Here is a 26,194-nt window from a genome sequence, read left to right as displayed (position 1 = left end):
CAGTAAAAGCCATCGTATTATGTGTTGATGAGTAGAACCCAACTTTAGTTTTATAGAAGACCATTGACGTCATTGCCCAGACATGTTCAATTCCCATAGGACTTGATCTTTTCTGGTGCATGCATCTCGTAGTAAGAAATAGCTTTTTGAAAAATTTGGTCCATCACATCTTTGTTCAAGTCAAATAAATAACGGTTTAAAGTGTCAAAAGTAAGATTGTGATAGCTGATGCCCTGTATAATAACTTCATGTATAAACTTTTTGTATCCTTGTAGTAGCGAAGGGTCCATTTGCTGTAAAATTTCCTCGAATCTGTTGGACTGCTCAGTATTGATCTTGTGAGGTAGTTGGTCCATCAGGAAGGAAGCACTGTTGCTTGTTAGCCAATAACTTAAAAAATGCCGTGGTTTCTCTGTTCACTTGATGAAATACCTCTCGGTTCAAAGCAAACAAGTCGTAATTCAATTGATCAAAGGTCATGCTTGTGTTGGCCAATGTCTCAATCATCAAGGCTCGTATAGATTCTTGGTAGGAGGCAAATTGACGAGGCTGTACTTTTCTTTTTACAGCTGTTCCAATTTAGTAGACGGTGTCGTAGCCCCCATGTCTTTCGGTTAGATCTTGTACCAGCTGTTCTTGTTTTTGAACCAAAGTTTTCAGTCTAGCCGCTTCTTCTTGGAGTCTCTCAAACTTTTCCTTGAGCTGTTTAATCTGTTGCAACAACTGAGCGCAATAAGCTAGTGATTTACTAGCGATGTTGATCCACTCGAGCTCACACATAATGAATGAACTGTGTTGCCCATGCATGCTTATATGAGCTGGTCACGGTCGAATGATTCATCCAACTTAATGTATTTGCGTTGAGACTCTGTCAGCTTTTCCTTGAAAAACAGTGTGACAATGACTGGACTATCCTGATTGAAGTCGGAAATAGTGTTATTCCATTCTGTCACAGTCACTTCTAAAATGTCCACCAAATAACTCCGCATGGAATAAAATTGAATGGGGTTACATTCAATCAGCGTTTTTTCGTTATTATAAGCGACAGACTTCATGATGGTTCTGTTTCCATCAATGCTTTTGGTTAAATTGCAAGACAAAAACAGAGGGCGTAAATTGTCTGTTCCATGAGATTTAGGAAGTGTGGAAGCTTTCACAAGACGAGATTGATGCATTGATTGCTCAACGGAAGAAAAAATTAAAAGATTTGGATTACATCAATATGGGAGTACCCATGGTTGAAATCCAATTAGCAGATTTGCAGGAAAAAGTCATTGATGAGTTGTTAGATGAAGGAGTGTCATTAGAAGGCATTACTCTAGACATGGTCAACGAACGTTTACCAAAAGAAAAACTGACAAAGAAGATTTATGCGGATGATTTGATCTTTGCCGATATTGAATGTTTAATTGATAGCAACAAAACATTCATCCCGATTCTGATCTGTTTTACAAAAGGACGTAGCAAAACGATCTATCACCACTGGGGTACGAATTGTGTGAGTCTATTTCTCGACACAGTTCAAACATGGGCTGAAGAAGAAAAGCAGGAAAACGGAGGAAAAGGAAAATTACCAGAGTACACAATATTCTTTCATAATTTGAAAGGCTTTGATGGCGTGCTGACGACAAATACCCTGTACAACCAGAATTTAAAAGTCACTGATCAAATGGGGACAGGTACGAAGATGTTACACTTCAAGCATCACAATCTGATTTTCAAAGATTCATTGAACTTTTTGAATATGCCCCTTGCGGCATTTCCAAAAACTTTTGGTTTGACAGAACTGAAGAAAGGATTTTTCCCGCATAAATTTTCCATGTTGGAGCATTTACACTACGAGGGCAAGATCCCAGACCTTAAGTTCTTTGAGCCCCAGCACATGTCTAAAGATAAGAAAGAAGAATGCGAAACTTGGCATGCAGAGCAAGTACTCAAGGGGGAGACTTGGAACTTTCAAAACGAAATGCTGGACTATTGCAAAAGCGACGTCCAATTGTTACGAGAAGGTTGTCTGAAATTTGCTCAAGACACCAAGAACGAGGCAGGATTTAATCCACTGACTCAATGTATTACGATTGCCTCCACGTGTCATTATTTCTGGCGGAATCACCAGATGCAGCCGAAAACCATTGCTGTAGAACCAGTGCAAGGATGGGGTGGCCTTAAAGTGAACCAAAGCAAAATCGCTTTACAATGGTTGTATTTGGAAGATCTCAAATTAGGAGGCAATAGAATCAAACATTCCCGCAATGGAGGAGAACAAGTACTTCAAATCAAGGGTAGCAGAGTCACTGTGGATGGTTATGATCACATAACTAAAACAGTGTACGAGTTCCAAGGATGCGAGTACCATGGATGCCGTAAATGTAAACTGAATGGCAGGCATGTGAAAACCTTTCACCATCCAGATAGAACGGTACAAGAAATTTATCAAGTCACCCAACGAAAAACAGAGCTGTTAAAAGAAGCGGGTTATACAGTGAAGGAACAATGGGAGTGTGATTTTAACAAAAAACTGAAACAATGTCCAAACTTGCAAGAGCAAATCGATAAAATGTCATGGGTTTCTCCTTTGAACCCAAGAGAGGCATTCTTTGGAGGCCGAACAGGCATGGCCAAATGTTATTACTAGGCAGGCAAAGAAGAAGAAATTTTATATGAGGATTTTACGAGCCTTTACCCCACCATCAACAAGTATGGAACGTATCCCATTGGGCACCCTCACATCATTGTCAACCCTGTGAACCAAAACATCCAAGATTACTTTGGAATTGCTAAAGTCAATGTCTTGGCACCAGAAAAATTGCTGCATCCAGTGTTACCGGTGAAGCAGAATGAAAAATTGCTGTTTCCTTTATGTGTCAAATGTGCAGAGGATCAAGCAGAACAACCCTGGTTTGAACGGACCAATCTCTGTCCACACAGTGATAAAGAACGAATGATGACAGGTACATGGTGTACTCCGGAGCTGCTAAAAGCAGTCGAGAAAGGCTACAAAATCCTAAAAATCCATGAAGTATGGCACTTTCCTGAAGACCAGAGAAAAGAGGGGTTATTTGCACCGTATGTGAATACATGGCTCAAGCACAAAACAGAAGCCAGTGGATGGCCGTCAGGGGGTAGAAACAGAAGAACAGAAAGCCACCTATATCCAGGATTACAAAGAACACGAGGGGATTGATCTAGACCCTGAAAAAATAGAAAAGAATCCAGGTCGTAAACAAGTCGCCAAATTAATGATGAACAGCTTTTGGGGCAAATTTGGCGAGAACGAGCATCGCACACAAACACAATCAATTCAGGATCCGGACACATGGCAGAAAATTGTTCAAGATCCTACCATTATAGTTAAAGATGTGCGTATTTTTAACGAGGATGTCATGGAAGTCAGCACCCTGAAATTTGAGGATGCTTGTCAAAGCAGTGGAAAGATCAATATATTCGTCGCGGCCTTCACAACATCTCTGGCTCGTTTAAAGCTATATTCCGAATTGGAAAAGTTAAACGAGCAAGTGTTATACTATGACACAGATTCAGTGATTTACAGTTACAAGCCTGGAGAAGTGAAAATCCCTACAGGAGTGTTTCTTGGTCAAATGACGGACGAATTAGAAGGAGACACCATAGAAGTGTTTGGATCGGCAGGACCTAAATCGTACTGCTATCAGACAGCGAAGGGTAAAACGGAGTGCAAGAACAAGGGGACCAAGAGTTCCTTTGAAATTAACCAAGTGTTGAATTGTAACTCCATGATGCAGCACATTCAGAAAGAACTGTCACATCCTTTGGAGCAAAGAAGACTCATGGAAATAGAAATAAAGAATCATTTTGTTACAGATAACACCAACAAGACGGTTAGTTTAACAGATTTAGTGAAAGTGTTTGGTATCAATTGGAACAAGCGCGTGATTGAAAAAGGAACAGGACTGACATACCCCTATGGCTATGTGAGGTTGTAATTTTTGCATGTGCTAAGTTTTTATTTTGTTGTAAAATAGAGCACAGTTGGCTTGGTAGCGCGAGCTCTAGTTTATAGTGTTGTAAAATAGAGGTAAGGTCTGCATGGTGGCGCCAACCAATAAAGTGTGTTGTTGTTACAAATTTTTGTGTGTATGGTTACTGGTGTGAAAATTTCCCAATCCTTAAACCAAAGAGAAAAAATAACAAAAAACTTTAACAAGGAAGAAAATTCCCAAACCTTAAAACAAGGGAAAATTTCCCAAACCTTAAACCAAGGGCAAATTTCCCATACCTAAAACCAAAGAAAAAATACCCTAACCCTAACCCTACCCCTAACCCTAATCCTAACCCCAAACCTTAACCCTAACCCTAACCTTACCCCTACCCCTAACCCTAACCCTAACCCTAACCTCAACCCTAAATCCTAACCCTAAATCCTAACCCTAAATCCTAGCTCTAAATCCTAGTCCTAAATTCTAACCCTAAATCCTAACCTTAACCCTAACCCTAACCCCTAACTCTAACCCTAACCCTAACCCTAACCCTAACCCTAAATCCTAACCCTAACCCTAAATCCTAACCCTAACCCCAACCCTAACCCTAATTCCTAACCCTAACCCTAACCCTAATCCCCAAGGACTGGGGTTTAACCCTATCCTTATTAGCATTTTAACCCTAACCCTAATCCCCCAAGGACTAGGGTTTAACCCTATCCTTATTAGCATTTTAACCCTAACCCTAATCCCAAAGGACTAGGGTTTATTAGCATTTTAACCCTAACTAGGAGAAGGACTGGTACGAGTGTAAATAAAAATGGGATGACTCAGCATTTTTCAGAAATAAAACAAGTGTCAGTGTTAAAATAACTGTCAAAATGCAGTCGGTATCCATGCAAGATTTGGAACAAATAGCCTATTGGCAAGAAAAACGTTTTAAAAGTAAATACGGGTATAATCTGTACAACCCAGTGCTTTCAGTGGAGTTAACAGAATTCGCAGACAGAGTGGTGAGAAATAACGTAGCAGTGCAAGAAGAATTTCAGTTGGAACTCACAGTGCACCAACACAGAATACCAGAAAAGAATGAAAATTTGTTGATGTCTATGAGTGATGGTTTATTACGAGCAGTACAACATTGGGTGACAAGTCGAAGATTTTCCATGAAAACAAGATGCTATTTGACGCTACAAGCCGTGGAACCGATAGCGCTTCCGCTTACAAAATGTTTAGGAGTGTTGACAAATATTCCAGTGTTTGCTTTCTTTCCGTGGACAGTGCCATTATCACACACAATGTTAGCCATGTTTGATTGGTTGAGCTATAATTGGTTATTGGCTAAACTGCTTTCACCCACTAATAACATGAAATTGATTATCACAGTGATTCATGAGGAACAAGTCTAATCATGGTAAGTCTCAAGAGACATTTACGCCCAGACTTGCCCATTGACGTCATTGCCCTAGAGACTTTTGATGGAGTATAACTAGGAGTGGACATTTTGGTAAAACACGATAGATTTGCAACATGCCAAAAGTAACGTATCCAAGACCCTGTCCTACCTGCGGAAAGGAATTTAGCAAAGGCTATTTCTTTATTCATAAGAAGCAATGTGGTACAGCTGAGAATCGTTATCATTGTCCATACTGCCCTCTTTCGTTTTCACAATCAAATAACAAACAGCGTCACATACGGCAGCAACATTCGAAGACTCCGCAACGTTTTACTTGCCCGAATTGTGATAAAGCATTCACAAGTAAACAAAAAATGAAACTTCATTGGGAATCTATGTGTTCTGAGGTAAAATCCTGTTACAAATGTGTGTTCTGCAACGCATCATTTACAAGACGAGACAGTTGGCAAAGACATTGAGGCGCGTTCATAGACGTATTTGCGGGGAGCAAGACATCAATCTGTTTCTGCATTTACAACATTTAAGTGAAGAAGAAGATTTCCAAAACGAATGGATGTTTGTAGAATCACGGCCCATTGAAGCAAACGAACACAAGATTTGTCCCTGTGGTCAAACGGGCATACAAGCTTACTTCTTTGTGGAAAACAAGATCAATGGAAGTCGCACCTTTGTGGGTTCTAAATGTATTGAGAACATTGTTCCAAGAGCGAGTGAAGAGATTGCTTATTTCGAGTATATATTAAAGAAAGACATACATGGGACATATCAAGGAGAAAACGACGAAGGTTTACAGTCATGCCAAACACAGTGCTGGTTAGAGATTCAGGGGTAGTGAAACAATTAAATCCGCAAATCACCAAAACCTTAGAGAATAAACACGAAGTATTGATGAAATATCCTAAACAAGAGACTCTGATTCAAGGACAAGCGTATGACCTACGACTGAAAGCTAAATATGTAAGAGGACAGTTAACGTTTACTGGTTTGTAAAAACCGGATGCTTTTATACGTGTCACTAGTTTTAGGAGGTCAATAAAAATCACACAAAGTTTACAGTTGAATCAGGTGTATTTTATTTTACTGGGTGCTGTTTAATTGTTGATAGAGTTGGGCATATTTGGACTGCAACTCAGTGAGTTCCTGCATAAGCTGTGCTACAGATATTTTCTGGGGTTTTTTAGAGGTCTTGAGTAACTGAGAGCGTTCACATTCCCGTTCTTTTTTCATGGCCTGATAACTGGTTTGATCTTGTACAAGTTTCTTCTCCTCGTCCAACAACATTTGATCTAAAATGACACAATGTACTTGCTCACAGGCTGCATTGACAACTGCTTGTGATTCGGGCGAATCCATCTTAGGGTAGGGTCGTAATGATTTGAACCGTTTAGGAAATGTGCCCTTCTTGAGATGATGTCTAAACCCTCTGATGGCTTTTTCACGATACTTGATGCGGGCCTGGATGGCTTGCAATTTTTGACGATAACCTTTTAGTGTAGATTTCTTACTTTTTACTGCAGGTTCCATATTTTTCTCAGCGGGTTCCGACTGATCCCCTATGGGAGTGTTTTCTTGGACAGGATCAGAAATAGGGGGAGGATTATTTTCTTGGATAGGATCAGAGGCAAAGTCTTCGAGTGCAGACATGTTTCCCATACAAGAGGGGAGATAAAAATGAGACCTTTACGTGAAAGTGATGTCAATTTATAGTCTGAGGTGAGACCTGAAAACATAAAAGAATAGCTAGTGTGAAACTTTCATTCATTTAACACATGGTATCATGAAGATAGGACTGCATGAGGAATGGTCTCCAGTAGAGGAGCAGTGGGATCAAGAATTAGAAAACATGTGGATTACACATGAGCAAACAGAAAGAGAAATGTACCCCTGAAAACAATGAGAATCTACATTGCATGGAATTAGCATTGGATGATCCCTTGTTTCAAGTCAGTTATACCCCAATATTCGGATCGAATTTGTATGTGGTGGATATAACCCAAAAACCTCCGTCAAAAGAAGGAGTGAGAAATATAGACTTTGAAATCGTGTATCCTATATACCATGGATTGAATGAGATTATTGAGCTAACAAAACCTTCCAAGACATCCCAGATTAAAATCAGAGCCTCCTCCAGAGACCATTGGGAGGTCGTCTATACCTGTGAATTTCACGTAGATCAGTGGTCTTATAATAAAATGGATGAAATCATGGACGGGTTAGCGGATCAGCTTACTATGAAACAAAACTTGAATGGAGGTTTGCTCATACAGTTGTCTTTCAATGAGTAGATTGAAGTCAAAATTTGCAGTCAAAGTTTGCAGTCAAAGTCAACAACTAAAAATCTTATGTGTGAAAAAGTCTACAAAAATAAAATTCTTATGTGTGAAAAAGTCTACAAAAATAAAATTCTTACGTGTGAAAAAGTCTACAAAAATAAAATTCTTACGTGTGAAAAAGTCTGCAACTTACAAATGTGTCATCCAAAGGTCCCAAGGCCCCTACGAAAAATTCTTAAGGCCCAAGGCCCCTACAAGGCCCCTACAAGGCCCCTCAGACCACCAAGGCCCCGGGGCCTTAAAGGCCCCTAAAATTATCAAGGTCCCAGGGACCTTATAAGGTCCCTCACATTTTAATGGGTCTAAAAAACTATAAATAGAACGAATTCATTATGTTAGTCATCACAATCATTTGTGTTAAGACTTCGTAGTGTCAAGATGCCTTACTGCCACAGACGTGTGTGTCCTATTTGCGGAAAACAGGATTTACTAAAGCTAAGCGAACACTTACGTCAGGTTCATCATTTATCTAGCGATGAACGACAATTGTACTTGAAGAACGCTACATTTTCACAGTCGTTCTCACCAATTCTTAATGCTTCAGGATGTTTAGAGATACAACCTTACCCTGAGTTTAAGTTTCAACACCCGGCATCAATGATGGTCGTAGGACCTACTCAGAGTGGGAAATCCTATTTTGTGGAACAATTGCTTTCAAGCAAACGTATCAAATACCCAAGTAGGAAAACCACAAAGATTCAATGGTTTTACACCCAGTGGCAACCACTGTATGAACGCATACAATCGACACTCGGGAAAAGTATTGCGTTTACTCAAGGGTTACCAGTAGTAAACGACAATTTAGAAGACATCAATGATCAGGTTCATAACCTATGGGTGTTTGATGACTTGATGGAAGAAGCTGTGCAAAGTCCACTCATATCTCAGCTGTTTACTCGTGGCCGTCATCGTAATTTAAGTGTCATTTTACTGTTACAAAATATGTTTCCCAAGGGGAAATTTAATACCAACATTTCACGAAACGCCCTATACATGGTATTGTTTCGTAGTCCTAGTGATCGAAAACAAATGGACATCATGGCGGAGCGAACATTTGCGAAGGATAGACCGAAATTTATGTCTGCTTATATGAAAGAAACCGAAAAACCCTACGGGTATATTATTTTAGACAATCACCCTAAAACAGCCAGCGAGAAACAAGTGATTGCTAATGTCTTTGGTAACTGTTATACTTACCCGAACATCACAAAAAGTACGCACACAGTCCCAAAGATAACAGACGTACAACCAGCAGTCACACACAACGTTGAAAGTCCGAAGCAACTAGTCAAACGTAAACCTGAGAACGAAAAGCCACCCGCGAAGAGGAAACGAACAGAAGGAGAGCAAGCGAAAACAGTGAAACAGTCTGCGAAGAAACCAAAGAAAGTTAAAACATTGCCTAAGACGCAAAGTAAATCCAAACCAAAGTACCCTATAGCTAAGATGCGATGGGAGAGCTTTACTACAACGAAAACGAAAAATCACGAGTTTTAATGAACGAACTACGCGTACTCGCTAAACAAGAATATTTAGCTAGACAGCCACGCGTTGGATTCGGCTTTAATCCTTCGTATGCTTAGTTCACTTTACCCGTAAAAAATGTCAATAAAATATGTTTAAAACCTTTTATTTCTTGTGTCTTTTTACTAGCGTACTAAAAACCCATACATTTTACTATAGCGGACCGCTAAGGGAACACCTTTTTCAGTCTAAGCCATGTAGTCATGACCTAAGCACTCTATCATAGTTCAATAGGAGTCTTATATCCTGTAGAGCAAAGGTTCTCACTATTTGGATGGTTAAAGTGAAGTTATCAGGGACAAAGTGATCACACGAACACGTTCTTCCACGTAGCCGCCATCATGGATTTTGCGATCGACACTCCGATAAGTTAAGTCCGATAACTTAAGTCCGATAAGGCAAAAATGTAGAGTTTTACTGCAGATAAAGGGTTTATTCCTAGGTAAAAAGACATATGACATGGCTAAACACACACACACACACACACACACACACACACACACACACACATACACACATACCCCACAAAGAACACGGACACGATCGTTCGATCGAAAGAAAACGTTTCAAAACGTTTTTGCAGTAAAGTCGCTACTACGCATGTGTCGTGCGTAGAAACCCTCCAAAATGTAGACTTGACCCCTTAAAACTCTTTAACTTAAGTTAAATACGCTTTATAGTCGCTTATGACTAGTTTAAAAACGTTTTAGAACGTTTTCACACAAGATTCGGTACTGCGCATGCGTGGTATACTACGCATGCGCAGTGCGCAGGGGACAGAAATTCTGTCCCACATGTGTAAGTCGAGACTTTCATACACATATATAACTTCACTTTTACATATTCGTGAGTAACTAAGTTCAAGTCCTCTTCGGCACTCTTCGAATGCCGAGAACTTTCCGATCTTTTGACCTCGTCATCCTTCCGATGACGTCATACTTAGAAATTGAATTGATTATCTCTCAGTAGTAATAGACGGCACTGGGGCGCTCAAAGGATGCCGCCGCTTTGATTGACAGGCGGCATCCAGTAACTAGGCAACTTTCAGTTGCCTAGTTACTTGACCCCCCCAGGGCCCACTATCACTACTGAGAGATAATCAATTCAATTTCTAAGTATGACGTCATCGGAAGGATGACGAGGTCAAAAGATCGGAAAGTTCTCGGCATTCGAAGAGTGCCGAAGAGGACTTGAACTTAGTTACTTACGAATATGTAAAAGTGAAGTTATATATGTGTATGAAAGTCTCGACTTACACATGTGGGACAGAATTTCTGTCCCCTGCGCACTGCGCATGCGTAGTATACCACGCATGCGCAGTACCGAATCTTGTGTGAAAACGTTCTAAAACGTTTTTAAACTAGTCATAAGCGACTATAAAGCGTATTTAACTTAAGTTAAAGAGTTTTAAGGGGTCAAGTCTACATTTTGGAGGGTTTCTACGCACGACACATGCGTAGTAGCGACTTTACTGCAAAAACGTTTTGAAACGTTTTCTTTCGATCGAACGATCGTGTCCGTGTTCTTTGTGGGGTATGTGTGTATGTGTGTGTGTGTGTGTGTGTGTGTGTGTGTGTTTAGCCATGTCATATGTCTTTTTACCTAGGAATAAACCCTTTATCTGCAGTAAAACTCTACATTTTTGCCTTATCGGACTTAAGTTATCGGACTTAACTTATCGGAGTGTCGATCGCAAAATCCATGATGGCGGCTACGTGGAAGAACGTGTTCGTGTGATCACTTTGTCCCTGATAACTTCACTTTAACCATCCAAATAGTGAGAACCTTTGCTCTACAGGATATAAGACTCCTATTGAACTATGATAGAATGCTTAGGTCATGACTACATGGCTTAGACTGAAAAAGGTGTTCCCTTAGCGGTCCGCTATAGTAAAATGTATGGGTTTTTAGTACGCTAGTAAAAAGACACAAGAAATAAAAGGTTTTAAACATATTTTATTGACATTTTTTACGGGTAAAGTGAACTAAGCATACGAAGGATTAAAGCCGAATCCAACGCGTGGCTGTCTAGCTAAATATTCTTGTTTAGCGAGTACGCGTAGTTCGTTCATTAAAACTCGTGATTTTTCGTTTTCGTTGTAGTAAAGCTCTCCCATCGCATCTTAGCTATAGGGTACTTTGGTTTGGATTTACTTTGCGTCTTAGGCAATGTTTTAACTTTCTTTGGTTTCTTCGCAGACTGTTTCACTGTTTTCGCTTGCTCTCCTTCTGTTCGTTTCCTCTTCGCGGGTGGCTTTTCGTTCTCAGGTTTACGTTTGACTAGTTGCTTCGGACTTTCAACGTTGTGTGTGACTGCTGGTTGTACGTCTGTTATCTTTGGGACTGTGTGCGTACTTTTTGTGATGTTCGGGTAAGTATAACAGTTACCAAAGACATTAGCAATCACTTGTTTCTCGCTGGCTGTTTTAGGGTGATTGTCTAAAATAATATACCCGTAGGGTTTTTCGGTTTCTTTCATATAAGCAGACATAAATTTCGGTCTATCCTTCGCAAATGTTCGCTCCGCCATGATGTCCATTTGTTTTCGATCACTAGGACTACGAAACAATACCATGTATAGGGCGTTTCGTGAAATGTTGGTATTAAATTTCCCCTTGGGAAACATATTTTGTAACAGTAAAATGACACTTAAATTACGATGACGGCCACGAGTAAACAGCTGAGATATGAGTGGACTTTGCACAGCTTCTTCCATCAAGTCATCAAACACCCATAGGTTATGAACCTGATCATTGATGTCTTCTAAATTGTCGTTTACTACTGGTAACCCTTGAGTAAACGCAATACTTTTCCCGAGTGTCGATTGTATGCGTTCATACAGTGGTTGCCACTGGGTGTAAAACCATTGAATCTTTGTGGTTTTCCTACTTGGGTATTTGATACGTTTGCTTGAAAGCAATTGTTCCACAAAATAGGATTTCCCACTCTGAGTAGGTCCTACGACCATCATTGATGCCGGGTGTTGAAACTTAAACTCAGGGTAAGGTTGTATCTCTAAACATCCTGAAGCATTAAGAATTGGTGAGAACGACTGTGAAAATGTAGCGTTCTTCAAGTACAATTGTCGTTCATCGCTAGATAAATGATGAACCTGACGTAAGTGTTCGCTTAGCTTTAGTAAATCCTGTTTTCCGCAAATAGGACACACACGTCTGTGGCAGTAAGGCATCTTGACACTACGAAGTCTTAACACAAATGATTGTGATGACTAACATAATGAATTCGTTCTATTTATAGTTTTTTAGACCCATTAAAATGTGAGGGACCTTATAAGGTCCCTGGGACCTTGATAATTTTAGGGGCCTTTAAGGCCCCGGGGCCTTGGTGGTCTGAGGGGCCTTGTAGGGGCCTTGTAGGGGCCTTGGGCCTTAAGAATTTTTCGTAGGGGCCTTGGGACCTTTGGATGACACATTTGTAAGTTGCAGACTTTTTCACACGTAAGAATTTTATTTTTGTAGACTTTTTCACACGTAAGAATTTTATTTTTGTAGACTTTTTCACACATAAGAATTTTATTTTTGTAGACTTTTTCACACATAAGATTTTTAGTTGTTGACTTTGACTGCAAACTTTGACTGCAAATTTTGACTTCAATCTACTCATTGAAAGACAACTGTATGAGCAAACCTCCATTCAAGTTTTGTTTCATAGTAAGCTGATCCGCTAACCCGTCCATGATTTCATCCATTTTATTATAAGACCACTGATCTACGTGAAATTCACAGGTATAGACGACCTCCCAATGGTCTCTGGAGGAGGCTCTGATTTTAATCTGGGATGTCTTGGAAGGTTTTGTTAGCTCAATAATCTCATTCAATCCATGGTATATAGGATACACGATTTCAAAGTCTATATTTCTCACTCCTTCTTTTGACGGAGGTTTTTGGGTTATATCCACCACATACAAATTCGATCCGAATATTGGGGTATAACTGACTTGAAACAAGGGATCATCCAATGCTAATTCCATGCAATGTAGATTCTCATTGTTTTCAGGGGTACATTTCTCTTTCTGTTTGCTCATGTGTAATCCACATGTTTTCTAATTCTTGATCCCACTGCTCCTCTACTGGAGACCATTCCTCATGCAGTCCTATCTTCATGATACCATGTGTTAAATGAATGAAAGTTTCACACTAGCTATTCTTTTATGTTTTCAGGTCTCACCTCAGACTATAAATTGACATCACTTTCACGTAAAGGTCTCATTTTTATCTCCCCTCTTGTATGGGAAACATGTCTGCACTCGAAGACTTTGCCTCTGATCCTATCCAAGAAAATAATCCTCCCCCTATTTCTGATCCTGTCCAAGAAAACACTCCCATAGGGGATCAGTCGGAACCCGCTGAGAAAAATATGGAACCTGCAGTAAAAAGTAAGAAATCTACACTAAAAGGTTATCGTCAAAAATTGCAAGCCATCCAGGCCCGCATCAAGTATCGTGAAAAAGCCATCAGAGGGTTTAGACATCATCTCAAGAAGGGCACATTTCCTAAACGGTTCAAATCATTACGACCCTACCCTAAGATGGATTCGCCCGAATCACAAGCAGTTGTCAATGCAGCCTGTGAGCAAGTACATTGTGTCATTTTAGATCAAATGTTGTTGGACGAGGAGAAGAAACTTGTACAAGATCAAACCAGTTATCAGGCCATGAAAAAAGAACGGGAATGTGAACGCTCTCAGTTACTCAAGACCTCTAAAAAACCCCAGAAAATATCTGTAGCACAGCTTATGCAGGAACTCACTGAGTTGCAGTCCAAATATGCCCAACTCTATCAACAATTAAACAGCACCCAGTAAAATAAAATACACCTGATTCAACTGTAAACTTTGTGTGATTTTTATTGACCTCCTAAAACTAGTGACACGTATAAAAGCATCCGGTTTTTACAAACCAGTAAACGTTAACTGTCCTCTTACATATTTAGCTTTCAGTCGTAGGTCATACGCTTGTCCTTGAATCAGAGTCTCTTGTTTAGGATATTTCATCAATACTTCGTGTTTATTCTCTAAGGTTTTGGTGATTTGCGGATTTAATTGTTTCACTACCCCTGAACCTCTAACCAGCACTGTGTTTGGCATGACTGTAAACCTTCGTCGTTTTCTCCTTGATATGTCCCATGTATGTCTTTCTTTAATATATACTCGAAATAAGCAATCTCTTCACTCGCTCTTGGAACAATGTTCTCAATACATTTAGAACCCACAAAGGTGCGACTTCCATTGATCTTGTTTTCCACAAAGAAGTAAGCTTGTATGCCCGTTTGACCACAGGGACAAATCTTGTGTTCGTTTGCTTCAATGGGCCGTGATTCTACAAACATCCATTCGTTTTGGAAATCTTCTTCTTCACTTAAATGTTGTAAATGCAGAAACAGATTGATGTCTTGCTCCCCGCAAATACGTCTATGAACGCGCCTCAAATGTCTTTGCCAACTGTCTCGTCTTGTAAATGATGCGTTGCAGAACACACATTTGTAACAGGATTTTACCTCAGAACACATAGATTCCCAATGAAGTTTCATTTTTTGTTTACTTGTGAATGCTTTATCACAATTCGGGCAAGTAAAACGTTGCGGAGTCTTCGAATGTTGCTGCCGTATGTGACGCTGTTTGTTATTTGATTGTGAAAACGAAAGAGGGCAGTATGGACAATGATAACGATTCTCAGCTGTACCACATTGCTTCTTATGAATAAAGAAATAGCCTTTGCTAAATTCCTTTCCGCAGGTAGGACAGGGTCTTGGATACGTTACTTTTGGCATGTTGCAAATCTATCGTGTTTTACCAAAATGTCCACTCCTAGTTATACTCCATCAAAAGTCTCTAGGGCAATGACGTCAATGGGCAAGTCTGGGCGTAAATGTCTCTTGAGACTTACCATGATTAGACTTGTTCCTCATGAATCACTGTGATAATCAATTTCATGTTATTAGTGGGTGAAAGCAGTTTAGCCAATAACCAATTATAGCTCAACCAATCAAACATGGCTAACATTGTGTGTGATAATGGCACTGTCCACGGAAAGAAAGCAAACACTGGAATATTTGTCAACACTCCTAAACATTTTGTAAGCGGAAGCGCTATCGGTTCCACGGCTTGTAGCGTCAAATAGCATCTTGTTTTCATGGAAAATCTTCGACTTGTCACCCAATGTTGTACTGCTCGTAATAAACCATCACTCATAGACATCAACAAATTTTCATTCTTTTCTGGTATTCTGTGTTGGTGCACTGTGAGTTCCAACTGAAATTCTTCTTGCACTGCTACGTTATTTCTCACCACTCTGTCTGCGAATTCTGTTAACTCCACTGAAAGCACTGGGTTGTACAGATTATACCCGTATTTACTTTTAAAACGTTTTTCTTGCCAATAGGCTATTTGTTCCAAATCTTGCATGGATACCGACTGCATTTTGACAGTTATTTTAACACTGACACTTGTTTTATTTCTGAAAAATGCTGAGTCATCCCATTTTTATTTACACTCGTACCAGTCCTTCTCCTAGTTAGGGTTAAAATGCTAATAAACCCTAGTCCTTTGGGATTAGGGTTAGGGTTAAAATGCTAATAAGGATAGGGTTAAACCCTAGTCCTTGGGGGATTAGGGTTAGGGTTAAAATGCTAATAAGGATAGGGTTAAACCCCAGTCCTTGGGGATTAGGGTTAGGGTTAGGGTTAGGAATTAGGGTTAGGGTTGGGGTTAGGGTTAGGATTTAGGGTTAGGGTTAGGATTTAGGGTTAGGGTTAGGGTTAGGGTTAGGGTTAGGGGTTAGGGTTAGGGTTAAGGTTAGGATTTAGGGTTAGACCTTACCTCTATTTTACAACACTATAAACTAGAGCTCGCGCTACCAAGCCAACTGTGCTCTATTTTACAACAAAATAAAAACTTAGCACATGCAAAAATTACAACCTCACATAGCCATAGGGGTATGTCAGTCCTTTTCCTTTTTCAATCACGCGCTTGTCCCGATTGATACCAAACACTTTCACTAAATCTGTTAAACTAACCGTCTTGTTGGTGTTATCTGTAACAAAATGATTCTTTATTTCTATTTCCATGAGTCTTTTTTGCTCCAAACGATGTGACAGTTCTTTCTGAATGTGCTGCATCATGGAGTTACAATTCAACACTTGGTTAATTTCAAAGGAACTCTTGGTCCCCTTGTTCTTGCACTCCGTTTTACCCTTCGCTGTCTGATAGCAGTACGATTTAGGTCCTGCCGATCCAAACACTTCTATGGTGTCTCCTTCTAATTCGTCCGTCATTTGACCAAGAAACACTCCTGTAGGGATTTTCACTTCTCCAGGCTTGTAACTGTAAATCACTGAATCTGTGTCATAGTATAACACTTGCTCGTTTAACTTTTCCAATTCGGAATATAGCTTTAAACGAGCCAGAGATGTTGTGAAGGCCGCGACGAATATATTGATCTTTCCACTGCTTTGACAAGCATCCTCAAATTTCAGGGTGCTGACTTCCATGACATCCTCGTTAAAAATACGCACATCTTTAACTATAATGGTAGGATCTTGAACAATTTTCTGCCATGTGTCCGGATCCTGAATTGATTGTGTTTGTATGCGATGCTCGTTCTCGCCAAATTTGCCCCAAAAGCTGTTCATCATTAATTTGGCGACTTGTTTACGACCTGGATTCTTTTCTATTTTTTCAGGGTCTAGATCAATCCCCTCGTGTTCTTTGTAATCCTGGATATAGGTGGCTTTCTGTTCTTCTGTTTCTACCCCCTGACGGCCATCCACTGGCTTCTGTTTTGTGCTTGAGCCATGTATTCACATACGGTGCAAATAACCCCTCTTTTCTCTGGTCTTCAGGAAAGTGCCATACTTCATGGATTTTTAGGATTTTGTAGCCTTTCTCGACTGCTTTTAGCAGCTCCGGAGTACACCATGTACCTGTCATCATTCGTTCTTTATCACTGTGTGGACAGAGATTGGTCCGTTCAAACCAGGGTTGTTCTGCTTGATCCTCTGCACATTTGACACATAAAGGAAACAGCAATTTTTCATTCTGCTTCACCGGTAACACTGGATGCAGCAATTTTTCTGGTGCCAAGACATTGACTTTAGCAATTCCAAAGTAATCTTGGATGTTTTGGTTCACAGGGTTGACAATGATGTGAGGGTGCCCAATGGGATACGTTCCATACTTGTTGATGGTGGGGTAAAGGCTCGTAAAATCCTCATATAAAATTTCTTCTTCTTTGCCTGCCTAGTAATAACATTTGGCCATGCCTGTTCGGCCTCCAAAGAATGCCTCTCTTGGGTTCAAAGGAGAAACCCATGACATTTTATCGATTTGCTCTTGCAAGTTTGGACATTGTTTCAGTTTTTTGTTAAAATCACACTCCCATTGTTCCTTCACTGTATAACCCGCTTCTTTTAACAGCTCTGTTTTTCGTTGGGTGACTTGATAAATTTCTTGTACCGTTCTATCTGGATGGTGAAAGGTTTTCACATGCCTGCCATTCAGTTTACATTTACGGCATCCATGGTACTCGCATCCTTGGAACTCGTACACTGTTTTAGTTATGTGATCATAACCATCCACAGTGACTCTGCTACCCTTGATTTGAAGTACTTGTTCTCCTCCATTGCGGGAATGTTTGATTCTATTGCCTCCTAATTTGAGATCTTCCAAATACAACCATTGTAAAGCGATTTTGCTTTGGTTCACTTTAAGGCCACCCCATCCTTGCACTGGTTCTACAGCAATGGTTTTCGGCTGCATCTGGTGATTCCGCCAGAAATAATGACACGTGGAGGCAATCGTAATACATTGAGTCAGTGGATTAAATCCTGCCTCGTTCTTGGTGTCTTGAGCAAATTTCAGACAACCTTCTCGTAACAATTGGACGTCGCTTTTGCAATAGTCCAGCATTTCGTTTTGAAAGTTCCAAGTCTCCCCCTTGAGTACTTGCTCTGCATGCCAAGTTTCGCATTCTTCTTTCTTATCTTTAGACATGTGCTGGGGCTCAAAGAACTTAAGGTCTGGGATCTTGCCCTCGTAGTGTAAATGCTCCAACATGGAAAATTTATGCGGGAAAAATCCTTTCTTCAGTTCTGTCAAACCAAAAGTTTTTGGAAATGCCGCAAGGGGCATATTCAAAAAGTTCAATGAATCTTTGAAAATCAGATTGTGATGCTTGAAGTGTAACATCTTCGTACCTGTCCCCATTTGATCAGTGACTTTTAAATTCTGGTTGTACAGGGTATTTGTCGTCAGCACGCCATCAAAGCCTTTCAAATTATGAAAGAATATTGTGTACTCTGGTAATTTTCCTTTTCCTCCGTTTTCCTGCTTTTCTTCTTCAGCCCATGTTTGAACTGTGTCGAGAAATAGACTCACACAATTCGTACCCCAGTGGTGATAGATCGTTTTGCTACGTCCTTTTGTAAAACAGATCAGAATCGGGATGAATGTTTTGTTGCTATCAATTAAACATTCAATATCGGCAAAGATCAAATCATCCGCATAAATCTTCTTTGTCAGTTTTTCTTTTGGTAAACGTTCGTTGACCATGTCTAGAGTAATGCCTTCTAATGACACTCCTTCATCTAACAACTCATCAATGACTTTTTCCTGCAAATCTGCTAATTGGATTTCAACCATGGGTACTCCCATATTGATGTAATCCAAATCTTTTAATTTTTTCTTCCGTTGAGCAATCAATGCATCAATCTCGTCTTGTGAAAGCTTCCACACTTCCTAAATCTCATGGAACAGACAATTTACGCCCTCTGTTTTTGTCTTGCAATTTAACCAAAAGCATTGATGGAAACAGAACCATCATGAAGTCTGTCGCTTATAATAACGAAAAAACGCTGATTGAATGTAACCCCATTCAATTTTATTCCATGCGGAGTTATTTGGTGGACATTTTAGAAGTGACTGTGACAGAATGGAATAACACTATTTCCGACTTCAATCAGGATAGTCCAGTCATTGTCACACTGTTTTTCAAGGAAAAGCTGACAGAGTCTCAACGCAAATACATTAAGTTGGATGAATCATTCGACCGTGACCAGCTCATATAAGCATGCATGGGCAACACAGTTCATTCATTATGTGTGAGCTCGAGTGGATCAACATCGCTAGTAAATCACTAGCTTATTGCGCTCAGTTGTTGCAACAGATTAAACAGCTCAAGGAAAAGTTTGAGAGACTCCAAGAAGAAGCGGCTAGACTGAAAACTTTGGTTCAAAAACAAGAACAGCTGGTACAAGATCTAACCGAAAGACATGGGGGCTACGACACCGTCTACTAAATTGGAACAGCTGTAAAAAGAAAAGTACAGCCTCGTCAATTTGCCTCCTACCAAGAATCTATACGAGCCTTGATGATTGAGACATTGGCCAACACAAGCATGACCTTTGATCAATTGAATTACGACTTGTTTGCTTTGAACCGAGAGGTATTTCATCAAGTGAACAGAGAAACCACGGCATTTTTTAAGTTATTGGCTAACAAGCAACAGTGCTTCCTTCCTGATGGACCAACTACCTCACAAGATCAATACTGAGCAGTCCAACAGATTCGAGGAAATTTTACAGCAAATGGACCCTTCGCTACTACAAGGATACAAAAAGTTTATACATGAAGTTATTATACAGGGCATCAGCTATCACAATCTTACTTTTGACACTTTAAACCGTTATTTATTTGACTTGAACAAAGATGTGATGGACCAAATTTTTCAAAAAGCTATTTCTTACTACGAGATGCATGCACCAGAAAAGATCAAGTCCTATGGGAATTGAACATGTCTGGGCAATGACGTCAATGGTCTTCTATAAAACTAAAGTTGGGTTCTACTCATCAACACATAATACGATGGCTTTTACTGTAATCTCTGGTGGCGCAAATGGTGTGGATTTAGAAGCAGAAAAGTTAGCAAGACACTATGGTTTACCAGTACATGTCCTCATACCTCCTTGCCATCCGAGAAAAGCCTCCATACAACCCTTAACTCATCAACATTTAGCTGAAGCGATTCCTATCACAACTAAAGTGGCTTTTCGTCTCAACAAACAGTTAACCAACCCGATCAGTTTACAGTATATACATCGAAATTATCATGTGGTAAAACAAGCTGACATGGTGCTGGCGTTTACCTGTTTTGAACCAGAAAGAAATGTTTGCATGGGCGGAACAGGTTGGGCCGTGGAAATGTGTAAAGTCCTCAACAAAGTCTTGTATGTGTATGATGTGGAGCGGAACGTGTGGTTGTGGTATAATCCTAAGCAAGATATGTTTTACGTCTGTGATCAGATGTCAGAAGAACAGTACGCTATACCTACACTCGTGAAGAAAACTGCCATCATTGGAATAAGAAACATCTACGATTACCCTGAGGCTCTTTTAGAATTGCAAGAGACTTTTAAACGTAGTTTACATTTACCAAAACAAGAAGACAAGGATGTCAAGGAACTTTGTAACCCATTTAAATTTTTAACTATTTTATAAGGTTTTCTTCATAAGGTAAAATGATTTTTAATTGCGATCGCCATCAAACGTCTTTGTTCCAATGGATCTGAGAGTTCTTTCTGAATGTGCTGCATCATGGAGTTACAGTTTAAGATTTCTCTGACTGCTTGAGTGTTTTTTAATCCCTTGCTTTTGCAGACTTTTGTCCAGCAGAACTAAAGACTGTAATGCTATGCATAATGAGGTGGGAATCATATCCACGCAAATTATGGAAGAATACAGGAATGTGTGTTGTACGCCGCTTGTTTAGGTTACATGAACTATGGGCCGCTCCGCGGTACTTCCCTGTGACATGATTGTGATCTCTCACTTTACACCATTTTTCTTCTTTCTCATAGAAATAAAATCACACTATTGTTAAACTTTAATTACAAGAAAAAAATAATAATAAAATAAACATTGTTCACCTGACTACTTTGTTGTGATTAACTCGGAAAGGGGCTGATAGTACAGTGGTTTAGTATCCCTGCTTGTCACGTAGGTGACCCGGGTTCGATTCCCGGTCAGCTCGTTCTTTCTTAATCTTGCGATGCTAACAAGGTTGGGAAAGACTTTTTTTCTTTACTTATAACCCTAATAAACATTTAAGACTAGTTTAAAAACGTTTTAGAACGTTTTTACACAAGATTCGGTACTGCGCATGCGTAGTACACCGCGCATGCGTACTGCGCAGAGGACAAAAATTCTGTACCACATGTCTAAGCCATTCCCTTTATCCACATATATCAATTCACTTTTACCTATTCATTAGTAACTAAGTTCCGAGTCCTCTCCGAGCGCCATCTTGAATTTTTAATTTGATTGACAACTGAGAACAATAGCCTTTAAACAATAGCGGCGGCGGCATCCTTTGAGCGCCCCAGTGCCGTCTATTACTACTAATATAACATTACATGGCTGCTTGGAGATACGAAATTTCTCTTCTCGTGTCGAAAAAGATATTTTTCAACACTTGAAGAGAAGTTTCGTATCTCCAAGCGGCCATGTAATATCCTCTATTTCTTTCTGATCTGTTTAGTTTTCATAAACTAAGCGAATTGAAGTAGGCGTGCGTGAAAACATACCTTCAATGAATTTAACAGTCATATAAATTCGAGTCAAGTCAGTTATGTAGTTCATAGGTCTCGTCTCCTTGGATCTGCTATTTAGTTCACAGATTTTTTTCTCCAGCTTGTAGTTGTAGCTCTGACATCCTGGTTCATTCTCACATCTTATGACGCAATCAGAAGGGCGGTTTACCTTGAATTTCTTAAATGTGTGACCTGTGAGCGCTTTACCATAATCTGAACCTCCGGAATTACATTGACCAGCGGCTTCTCCAAGAGGTTCCCAGGATACAATGCGGTGCAGTGAAATAAGAGCCAGTAGTTTCTGAAACATGCAAGGCTTCATGGTGCGAGGAGCTTTACATCAAATAACCTGAAACGAAACGCGGAAGGCATGGAATTTGATTACATAAACTTATTAAATTTGCAATCTGTAAAGACGAAAGCTAAGTTCCCTACTGGGTAGGCCTTCTGTTCACACAAAAGAACAGTTTTGGCTGCGTGATTTCTGTGACGGAGCGAAGCTGCGCCGCGCCGATCTCTGAAGTGGAGAGTCACATATCGGATAAGCGTTCAGAACAGATTTCGAGGCGGCACGAAAAGCTGTACGGTATATAGTGTGAACATAGCCTTAATCTTCTCCTCCTTGCCATACTCAAACTCTAAACGTATAGCTTGTATTAATATTACCACTGAAGTCTTTTACACATTCCAGGTATTAAAGTTAAAAATTAATAACAGTAAAGATATATCATGTTTTGACTTTTTTATTTTATTATTTTATGTTAATTTTCGAGCGTTTTAAGAAAAGAAAAGTGTATATAAATAGAGAGCAGTGTGATAAGAAGCTTCTCAAACCAGTACCTAATTAAGTGATTGTAAATAATTAATGCAAGGGACACAAAATGATTTTAAAAACGTCAGCTATTGTCAGTGAAACTCGAAAAAAGAGATCAGTTTTCAATAGAATTCTGTCTTGGAAAACCATGGTTTAAGTGTATATTCATAACAGTTTTTAGCGAAGCTTCGCAGGCCAATACCTCTATAAATTGTACTTAGTTAAAGCATGTACCTCCTGTAAAATGGTTTTAAAAATGTCAGCTATACTGTCCACCTACAGACATATTTTTTAGTCATTTTTTTGTCTCTATTCAATTTTGCCATTTTAATAAGTTTTACGGACCGTGCTGTTAGATGAATCATAAATTTTTAAAAAAACCATCTCAGCATAAATATAACTAAGCCTTTAGTGCTTAAAATTGGTGTTAAAAGCCATCTGGAAATCAAGAGACTGATCGTAGGCTTTGCCCTGCCTTGCTAAGCTCAAACTGTTATAACCGTGTTGCGCATATTAACACTGAAGTTTTGCCTCTTTTCAATTTTTCAATTTTACTTAGTTTTTAGTTTGCTGTTAGATGAATCATAAATTTTTAAAGACGCTCTCACTGCTGCGTTTTTTTCCATTTTTACACTAGACTGAAGTTCTTACGGAAAAGTGATTACTCATGCTAACAGCCATCGAAACGCCATCGAGACTACAGGCCTGTTTTTAAGCGAATAGTGTTTATGGAACAGTGTCCCGTTAGATATGCGCAAGGTAGACTCGAGAACAACATGATTACCCTCGTTAAATAAAGGCATTATCATTATTTTTGGGAAGTCGTAAATGCCGAAACTAGGAATGTGTTCGAATAACTTGAACTACTTGCAAAATAAGACATCACGTCTTTACCACATTCGACGCACGTATAGGAAATGTAAAATGTAAAAATTAAAATGCTCTAGAAGTTTAAAATTTTCGTAAGAGCGAAATATATTTCGAGGATTTAAATGATGTCTTATTTTGCAAGTAGTGCAAATTATTATTATTAGTATTATTATTATTATTATTGTTGTTGTTGTTATTATTATTATCAGCGGAGTTAAGCCAGTGTTTAACAAAAACCGCGTTCTAAGCCATTTTCAGTTTGCCGAACGTTTTAATGTAAACACCATATATCGTGAACAGTTTCATGAAAGCATATGGCGTAGATTAGACAAGCATTTCTCTTTTTAAAATAACCTCAGTATAAAGGAAGGGATATGGAGATCCAAAGATTTCCTAAACCGCGGTCTAGAATTCGTTTTAATAACCGACCCTAAACGAAGTCTAACTCGGCTTTTAGACCAACGAAGTCTAACTTCGAAGTGTAACTTAGACCGAGGTTTAGGAAATCTTTCGACCTTCAGGCTCTTCCTTAGTGGGTCATTTTAAAAAGACAAATGCCCTTTTTCGGTCTACGCCATATGCTTTCATGAAACTGTTACGAATGAACAGTGTTTACGTTATAGCGTTCGGTAAACTGAAAATGGCTAATAGAGCGGGGTTTTGTTAAACACTGGCTAAACTCCGTTTAAATAACTGGCCCTTAAAATGTTTGCAAATTAAAGATAAAGAATTCCCTGCATTGCCATGGTCAAACTAATGGCCATATACAACTATTGAGTCTTTTTCACAGTAAATGTATATCATGTTTTGTCTTTTTTATTTGGGAAAAAATATTTTGATATTGTGTCCTAAGAGTTGACAAACTTTTTCTACTTTTTGCCCCGCAATTATAAAAACTATTTTTTTAAAAAAAATATGCACATGGAGGTGTCAAGATGCATGGTGTAATTAACGTTGTGTTTAGCAAGCTAATGTGTGACGTAAGCAAAGCAGAATTCACTCATCCAGGCCAGTGCATCTTACCTCTTCAAAATAATCTTCTTCTTCTTCGTCTTCACCCTCTTGTTCTTCTTGTTCTTGTTTTTGTTCTTCTTCGTTTTCTTGGTCTTCGTTTTCTTTAGCAAATAAATTAATTACGTTCGAACTGAATATCTTAAGGGCTGAATACTTGCCAGGTTTGATCATAGTACGACTTGCGTCGTGCTGTGCTATCGAAATAGCGGTCACGTACGAAATAAAGATAAAAACTAGTTGGCCAGTGTTGATGTTATACAGTAACTTCAAAGTTGTCATAACAACGTTGTAATAACCTCATAACTTTCTTTTAATTATGTGCTTTTTTGGCACATTTATTTAGAAGATTTCAAACATTTGACGAAGACAAACAGCAATTCAAACACTTAAAGAGATGACTAAAACCGGGAAAAACAAAAAAGGCACTAGACAGCCTGGTACAGTCTTAAAGAGGTGGTAAATGGCTTTGCTTAAAAGAAAAAAGAGCTCCCCTCATATCATGAAATTTCGAGACACGCAGAACGAGACTAGTAAAGGTGAGGAAGCAGGGTAGTTTTTTTGGAAGAATCTAACAGAAATATTGAATTATTAATTTGTCTAGATAACTCTTCCCCCCAACCCCCCCCCCCCCCCCCACCCTTCGCCGCTTATTTCATCTGCATAATCCTTCATTCTTCTCAATCCTTGAACCAGCGGCTTCAAGTTACAAGCATTACGAGTAAACTAATATGAATACAGTAGTTTCTGATGAAAGGCTTCATTATAAAGAGAAAAAGGGAGCTTTATTCGTCAAATAGCCTGAAATGAACAACGAAAGGCATGGCCGGAATTCGATTAAATGAACTGTCTTAAACTTTGCAAACTCTAAAGACCTAAAACACACTGATTATTACTGCAAATTTTTTGTCTCTCTAGATTCTTTCATTCAGATCAAGCGAAAATATATCATGATAAACACAGTACTAAATAGCCATAGTAAACAAGATACTCTAAAAGGCAATTTTCCATTTCTCCAAAACCAAGTCTTCGTCGCGTTTTATTGAAATTATCGAAAATTAGGCCGAACCCACAGTCTGTTGAGAGGCGTCGCAGGCCAATAACTTCATAAATAATTAAGGCACGTAATGAAACAAAATGTGTGTTAAAAACGTGAGCTACTAATTGACAGTGAATCTCTGGAAGATTTTCTACGTTGGTTTAACGGGTACTATGAGCCCATGTGTAATAAGAGTTCTTAAAAACAATTGCAGGTTTAGGGTCTGCCCAGAAAGATATTTTATAGCCAGCGACCAGGCTCACCAATGTGGAAAAACCACGGAGTGAAACAGCGGATCCTGCTCCTAGGCTAGACATTTTAACCCATTTTTGGTCTCTTTTAATTAGATTTACGGTTTCAAACCACCTCAGCATAAATATACTGAGCGTTTACTCCTTAAAATTTTTATTGGGGGTTACTCATGCTAAAAAACATCGCCAATCCAGAGACTAATATAAAAGCTTTACAAAGTAGTGAAGACTAAGGCCTGTTTCAAACGTCGTGCTCCTGCCGTACTAAGCTGGCTCGACTGTAGCTCGACTGCAGCACGACATTAGCACGACTTGGTTTCAGACGTCGAATTTAATTCAGTCGAATACACGGCTGTTGCCGAAAACGAAACACTAAA

General features: G+C 39.4%; 1 protein-coding gene and 1 non-coding gene across 2 annotated transcripts in view; one reads left to right on the top strand and one right to left on the bottom strand.

Annotated features, from left to right (window-relative positions):
* Positions 1-22,181, bottom strand: part of LOC140937825 (uncharacterized) — a 33,564-nt gene extending 11,383 nt beyond the window's left edge. Inside the window, exon 1 of the mRNA XM_073387401.1 lies at positions 21,827-22,181. Coding sequence (XP_073243502.1) covers positions 21,827-22,154 — 328 coding nt within the window. The 5' untranslated portion in view covers positions 22,155-22,181. The remainder of the gene's footprint in view (positions 1-21,826) is intronic.
* On the top strand, positions 21,201-21,273 carry Trnad-guc (transfer RNA aspartic acid (anticodon GUC)). The gene has a single exon. It is a non-coding gene; the product is annotated as a tRNA-Asp (tRNA).
* Positions 22,182-26,194: the final 4,013 nt, after the last annotated feature.

The sequence above is a fragment of the Porites lutea genome, chromosome 5, assembly GCF_958299795.1.
Source record: "Porites lutea chromosome 5, jaPorLute2.1, whole genome shotgun sequence".
Classification (NCBI taxonomy): Eukaryota; Metazoa; Cnidaria; class Anthozoa; order Scleractinia; family Poritidae; genus Porites; species Porites lutea.
This window is presented reverse-complemented; position numbering and strand designations above follow the sequence as displayed.